Source organism: Eublepharis macularius, chromosome 2 (genome assembly GCF_028583425.1).
Source record: "Eublepharis macularius isolate TG4126 chromosome 2, MPM_Emac_v1.0, whole genome shotgun sequence".
NCBI lineage: Eukaryota > Metazoa > Chordata > Lepidosauria > Squamata > Eublepharidae > Eublepharis > Eublepharis macularius.
The window spans coordinates 202,315,189-202,322,594 of NC_072791.1; the positions used below are offsets into that span (position 1 = coordinate 202,315,189).

The 7,406-nt window shown below is 52.2% G+C and overlaps 1 protein-coding gene across 1 annotated transcript; it reads left to right on the forward strand.

Moving 5' to 3' along the window:
- The first annotated feature begins 5,719 nt into the window (after nucleotides 1-5,719).
- HOXD1 (homeobox D1) lies at nucleotides 5,720-7,039 on the forward strand. Its single transcript, XM_054970121.1, has 2 exons — nucleotides 5,720-6,185; nucleotides 6,708-7,039. The coding sequence occupies exons 1-2, from the start codon at nucleotides 5,720-5,722 to the stop codon at nucleotides 7,037-7,039; spliced, it is 798 nt and encodes a 265-aa protein (XP_054826096.1).
- The last annotated feature ends 367 nt before the right edge of the window (nucleotides 7,040-7,406 follow it).

Sequence of the window (7,406 nt, forward strand, 5' to 3'; positions counted from 1 at the left end):
TGGTTTGCCATTGCCTTCCCCAGTCATCTACACTTTACCCCCAGGAAACTGGGTACTCATTTTACCGACCTCAGAAGGATGGAAGGCTGAGTCAATCTTGAGCCGGCTACCTGAACCCGGCTTCTGGCGGGATCGAACTCAGGTCGTTAGTAGAGCTTGGGCTGCAGTACTGCAGCTTACCACTCTGCGCCACACAAATAAGGGCAGAACGGATAGCTGTGAAGTTTCATTTGAGCTATGGCTTTCCAGGATCCACCTGTAGAACTTTTGAGGGGTACCAGGCCCAAAACATGAGAATTATTAATAGTAGAGAATGGCTTGTACAGACTGGATTTCTCCTATGACAAAAATTGGTCCAAAGTGTGTGCTCTTTATTAATAAGCAACTGCAGACAGCAAGTGTGCACCAAGACCTAAAGGAAAGGGCTACTAGATCAAAGGATCTTTTTTCCAAACAGACTTTAAATCTCATATATGTGTCTCCCCTCCAGATATCAAGCTCCTACAGCAATCAACCCACAAAACCATATTTAGATTTTATTGTGAAGCAAGGGTGGGGTGGTGGAACGGGCAGCTTGGAAAATATTCAGCCAGAGGCACCATCTGTTCTCTTGCATGTATACTGTTGCGATGACTTACCAACTTTATTTTGGCTCTACTTCCCTCCCCACCATACCTTGCTCTTTACTGAGCCAGTTAAATCAAGCCAAATCAAGTCATGTTAGTGTAACTTGCTAATGGATCACGGAGAGGTCAACCCTCTCCATGTTTGCTCAGAAGTAAACACCAGCAAATTTAATAGGGCTTATTTCCAACTAAGTGCGCACTGAAATATAGTTGAAAGGATGCAACCCTGTTCATGCTTACTTGGGAGCAAGCCCGGTGGACACCGTGGGATTATTTCTGGATACATGTCCTCAGTATCAGGCATAGGACTGCAATCCTATGCACACTAGAGTTGCCAAGAGTCTGGAGGGGGCGGGGGGAATCTGTCTTGTCCCTTTGACAGAGGCCAACAGCAATGTTATTTACCTCCATGCCATGAAAAGCTTTAGCTGCCTATATCCACAAATCAAACCTCTGTTTAAGGGGCACAACACCAGACCTCTTGGCAACTGTAATAAGGACATGGCTAACCTGGATGTACCTCCCTCCCCAAATTCAGTTGGAAAGGTTTCTGAGTAAATCTTTGGTCTTAAACACACTCAGCAGAAGCAAATTTTACTGGCCTCAAGCATGCCGTTTTTCAGCTGGCTGTTTCTTAAACCAGGACCGTGCCTCTTTCACCAGGCCTTTAAACATTTGCAAACAAAACACAGTAACTTGGTGTGACATCTCACAGTGGGAACATGGCTGAATTTGGCCTTGAAGCACAACCTTCTTATTAGAAATGTTCAGGGCTTTTTTTCAGCTGGAATGTGGTGGAACAGAGTTCCGGCACCTCTAGAAAATGGTCACATGGCCGGTGGCCCCACCCCCTGATCTCCAGACAAAGGGGCGTTTAGATTGCCCTCCGTGCCAGTGGGGGCGGGGCCACTGGCCACGTGACCATTTTCTACGAGGGCGATTTAAACTTTTAAAAACTCCCCCCCCTTGTTCCAGCTGACCCAAAGCGATGTCATTGTGCAGTCCTGAGTTCCACCACTGAGTTCCACCACCTCTTTTCCCAGAAAAAAAGCCCTGGAAATGCTGAAAAGCTTTCCACGAGTATTCACTACACGGTGGGGATTGCTGTAGAATGTGATGATTTTACTTTGAGTCTGACTGAGGCTCAGAGGAAAAAACTGATCCATCAGAAGAAGAGCTCACCTGACCTATTTGGCAGTGTTGTCTATGTTTGCGCCTCTCCTGTTCTTTCCTGTAACAGGGACGGTGCACTTGCATAAAAGAAAAGGATCCTTAGGGGATCCAACTCTCCTGCATTACAGGCCGCAAGCAAGATCTCTGTCTAAACACTTTCTGTCTTGTGGTCTTTGGTTTCTTTTACCTGGATGACAGCTGGACTCTAGCTCTTCGAACAACAAAGCCCCACGGGCAACAGCAATTGCTGAAGTGGCAGAAGGATATCGTAGAACTTGGGCTCATGCTCCTGAGAGCTTTGCTGAACTGGTGGAAATGTTTGGGAGCAGATAGCGTCCACAGTATGAAGGGAAGGCGGCAGGGTATAGCCTGATCTTGTTGGATCTCAGAAGCTAATTGGGGTCACTACTCAGTTGGAAAACCACCAAGGAAGACTCTGTAGGGGAAGGCAATGGCAAACCACCTCTGCTTTTCACTTGCCTTGAAAGCCCCAACAGGGGTTGCTGTAAGTCAGTTGTGACTTGATGGCACTTTACACACATAGCATCTACAGTAATTCTAGATGCTCTTAAATAAGCGTGTCGTAAGGAATGTGTTGTGTTGATTTACACTGTCTTCCTGAACATGTTTACTCAAAATTAAAACCTAAATGATTTCCATGGAACTCCTTTTCTAACAGAGGGGGTATAGAATAGAGTTGCAGATCAGGGAAAGCATTCCTCTCAAAATGGACACACAGAAATAAACAGTGTTTTGTCTATTTCAAAGCAATGCTCTAACTACTAAACCATAGGGCTGTTTTGAAATGGATCTTCTACCACTCATCTCTTATAGGTTAACAGCCATCTGGCTGAAGAGCAATTGGAAGTCTATTTATTCTAGGTATCACGGGAAAAATTATGTGTCCCCAGCCAGTAATCACTCAACATTCTTTAAAGACTTTTATTTAAAATCAGTCTAATCACTCTTGAAATGATCAAATATACAAGAATCACAATGATATAAAATACACTTCTGTATGTCAAATATATCAGAAATAGATAAGCATATGTATTATTATCTCTTATCCTAAACCTAAAAGATAAAATACAATAGTAAAGAATCTCACCAAAGTACTTCCAGATAGATTAGAGAGTCTCACCTAACCCCAGACTGAAATTTTAAGATGACCTGGGTGTGGCTATCTTACATAGGCTCAATTATGTAGAACCCTCACAACCATATTTCTAATTTGCCATTTCTGATGTTATGGAATGAATGCTTATCTGAGCCTAGAAGATGTTCCCCATTCAAATGAATGTGTGAAAACTGTACTTTTAGATCAGCTTGTATCTGGGTATCCATCCAACTTACTTGACATTATCTTTCCCAAGGATGGAACAATGACAACATAGCTGGAAAAAGTAAATGTTGTACATATTTTGCAAATTTGTTCAGTCAACTCAATACCGTTTGATAGACAATGATCTGTGACAGCTAAGAATAGTCTCACCAGATTTTGACACTGAAATAGTTCAATGCCAACTCAGCTTGAAATATGTGAAGAACAAAGAACCTCTGAGCATGTCCGGAGAGCAGATTTGAAGCAAACAGCCCTAGTAACTCTGATTTCTGTATTACATACTTTGACCCTGCCTTTTTTTCAAGGAGCTCAGGGCCAGTATACATGGTTTCCCTCCTCCCCCATGTTGTTCTCATGATCACTCCTTAAGGTAGAATATGAGCATGTGATCGCTCCAAGGTCACCCAGACAGCCTTATGGAAGAATGGGGATTTGAACCTGATATCCCAGGTCCTAGTCCAGCTAGCCAGTCCCCAATGGCTCTGGAATCTCCTTCTCTGAAATCAGTTGCCAGCTCCAAGTGCAAACCATCTGGGGTCCTTGGCCAGGCCCCTCATCCTTCTAGACCTGGAAGCAGAGTCAGCCGTAAGAGCAGATAAGCAATATGCTTTATTGTCCTCCCGCACAAACAAACTAGAAGGCTCATATCCGGAGAAGATTAGAGTCTAGGTGGGGCTAATCAGAAGATGGAGAGAAACAAAAAAATCCCTCATTTCCTCCCCCCTGTTCTTGCTAGAAAATAAAAGCAAAATAATAATTAAAAATGCTCCAGCTTTTTAGGAGTTCAGCAGAGAAAAGTCTGCCTTGGGCAGCTTCTTCCTTCTTTCCTTTTCCTCCCGTGCCAACTGAAAGCAGTCATTAAGCCAGGAGGCTGTTACGATTACCAAGGGAAATAAGGAGAGCCCATTAAAGTCCTGAGATCTCGGATACACTTGCAAGGGCCCGCAGAGCACTTACCGGCTGGCGGAGGACCACTAATAGCTGCTCCTACAGACAGTAGCCTGCGCCGTGGAAGCCACTCCGAGCTGCATTCGGGTGGCCGGATGCTTTTTAGCCCTGCTTAAGGCGCACTCCGAGGAACGCTTTCTTGGGAGCGAGTCCCTTGGACAGATCCGCGTCTGAGCCTGGAAGAGCTCAGGGCCCAAACTGCACAGCCGGCCCCCTCCGTCCAACTTCGAGCGCCCTTACTTGGCAGCGAGTCCCTCTGCGATCTCGGAGGCTTCCTTTCACGATCAGATGCCTGACCCCGCAAAAAGTTTCAGAAAGGCGGGGTTTTGTTCCTGGGGATCCACTAGCTCACCTCTCCAGAAGCAACACCCCCTACCGAAAACGCAGGAGCCCGAGCGCAAGGCCAGCGCGACTGGGGAGGGCGAAAGGGGTGGAAAAGTTGGGAGGAACACTAAAGCGGGGAGTCTGAGAGAGTAGAGCAGGAGGGCGGGTTTGGGTGTATGGTACATGTAGGGCCGGCCACTGAACGGGCCGCGACTCCTTCCCAAATCTGCGCTTTCAGGGACCTCGGAGTTGCTTTGGGGGGATCTTTGATGATGGTAACAAACAACTCCCCCGGAAGCAAAGCGGGAGAACGCAGCGAACAAATCTCTCCCTCTGCTCGATCATGACTTGGATGGACTTAGTAGAGTGCAACTCTAACAATGCAATCCTATGGCAAGGTAAGCCAGTCTAAGCCCATTGAAGTCAATGGACTTAGACTGGAGTAACTCTCCATAGGATTGCACTGTTTGAGATAATATAGAAGGGAGTCGAGAGAGATTGTTCCGGCAGCGCTCCTGGGAATACCAAAGCCTCTTATTATGCAAAGCTAAGCGAGTCTAAACTCAACGGGGGCTCTGGGGCTCTGCGTAGGATCGCCGCCTCTTTCCTGACAACCCTTCTGGGCACAGTTTTAGGTGGGCTAATTGCACCAGAAAGCACTTCTTCACCTCCATTCGTGATGATTACCGAGAAACCCCCCTATAAAGATTCCTTTTCGCCCCCAAATCCAACCCAAACTCTTCAGGAAGCAAGTCACGTGATTTGCCCAGGTGCATAACCCCCCCCCCGGGTAACCGGGCCCCCGGAATTTTGTCCCTCTACCCCTCTCCCCAGTTGTCCTGCCATTCGTGAATCCCATACACCCATCTCCCTGTTCTGGTCCCGTCCAGAAAGCGGCTTGCCCGAGGGCCTCGGCTAGAAGTCCCGCAGACTTGCTGCAAAGGCCCCCATGAGCCCCCAACCGGGGATCAGCCCCCCTCTCACGTACCTCCCTCCTCGCCGAGATCTCCCTCCTTGGGGCTCCTTCCCTCCTGCCGGGGCTGGGAATGACTAGGCTCGGATTCCCTGCGGGCAAAGTTGGAGCCGAGGAGGCCCTGCCCGGTCCGGCGACAGCTTCTCCGGACCCGCGCCAAGGGCTGGCCTGGTGGGCGCCTCCCATTGGCCGGCGGGCAGGCGAGTGCCCCCGCCCCTGGCAGTATAAGAGGCCCGCGCTCCAGCGCGCCGGCTTCGGCATGGTGGGCAGCCGAGGCGCGGCAGGTGGGCAGAACGCAGGGGGTGGCCGCGCCTCCGAGGCGCAGGGCGCGCCATGAACTCCTTCCTGGAGTACCTGGCGCGGGGCGGGGAGGGCTTGAGCCTGGCGGGCAAGCTGGGAGGCGGCGGGGAGCCTCAGCGCCCGCCCTGCCCGCTCTCGGCCGGCGGGGAAGGCGCCTACTTGGGGAGCCCGCCTGAGTTCCAGGCGCCTCCGCAGCGCCAGCTGGAGCCCTGCGCCCTTGCGCGCTTCGCCTCGCCCCAGTACGGGCTGCTGCGCCCGGAGGTGGCCCGCGGAAGCCCGCGGCAGGCTGGCGCCCCAGCGCACTACGCCACGGCAGTCTTTTCCGGGGGCGGCGGCGGCGGAGGGGCGGCTTACCTGCCGGTGGACTACAGCGCGCTGGCCGAGACGCTGCAGCCGTGCGCCAAAGCGCCGCCTCCGCAGCCCGCGGACTGCCGGCCCGCCCGCGCAGCAGTCGGCACCTTCGAGTGGATGAAGGTCAAGAGGAGCGCGCCTCCGCCAAGTAAGTGGGAAGGCAAAGGGGGGGCGCTGCTACAGCGGGGGGGAGACTAGTGCGATCCTAAGCAGAGTTCGGCCCTGCTTGGCCCGGTGGATTTCGGAGGACGGCGCTCTGCTTCGGAGGGCACCATTACTGCGGGGTAACTCGGCATGGCTTACTTGCTCTCAAGCCCAGTGAGGCCCATGCGGCTCCGGTCCGCTGCAATCCATTGCAGCGCTGTTCTTTCCAAAGGACGGAATTTTGGAGCGGAAGAGAAAGTGCGGCGCAGTTGCCGGTCTCGAACCAAACCCGAGCCCGGCGGCACCACAAAGGCCAACGAAGCTGGACTGCTGGACTGGGCGAGGCGCTTCAGCGCTTGGCTCGGTTGCCTTGAAACCCACCAGAGGCGCTTGGCACTCCGGGCACTGTAACGCAAGCGCCCGCAGTCCCGGGGCCGGCCTTGGCTCGCCCAACCTAGGCGCTCTTTAAGGGGCTGCTGGGCCCGGCTCTTGCGCTTCGCTCACCGCAGTGCCCTTTGTTTTGCAGGTAAACGCCCGGCCTACGGCTCCCCAAGCCCGCCCAGCGCCGTCAGGACCAATTTCAGCACCAAGCAACTGACCGAGCTGGAGAAGGAGTTCCATTTCAACAAGTACCTCACCCGGGCCCGGCGCGTGGAGATCGCCAAGGCGCTGGGCCTCAATGACACTCAGGTCAAAATCTGGTTCCAGAACCGCCGCATGAAGCAGAAGAAGAGGGAGCGAGAAGGCACGGCGCTGCTGCCCCCCGTGGGCTCCTTCCACGGGGCCCCCTCTGAGCTAAGCCCCACGCCGCCCGGGGTGCGCTCGGCACCCTCTTCTCCCGCCGGAGGGTCGCCCTGACGCGGCGATCCGCTTATTATCCTCAGAAAGAGCGTGAAGAAAGCCTCAAAGGGCAGCCCCTGGCGGATCCGGCCCTTTCTAAGGCCAGGGGGCCCGGGGCGCTGCGACTTTCCCGGCCCCTGAGAAAGTTTTGCCTCCCACTCCTGCGGGGCGAAGGAAAGGCCCGCTTCTTTACCTCGAACTGAAGCACAGGCGGCGTCTTTATGTTTACATTTTTCTTTCTATATATCTCTCTCTTTCAGGGAAAGCTGCTCTCAGCCAGTATCTGCTGCTAAACTTTCTTTACAATCCGATCCTAAACGACGCCCCGCGCCCAGCTTAAGGGGGCTTCTTTCTATGCAACTATGTTTAGGATAGCTTGTCTTAT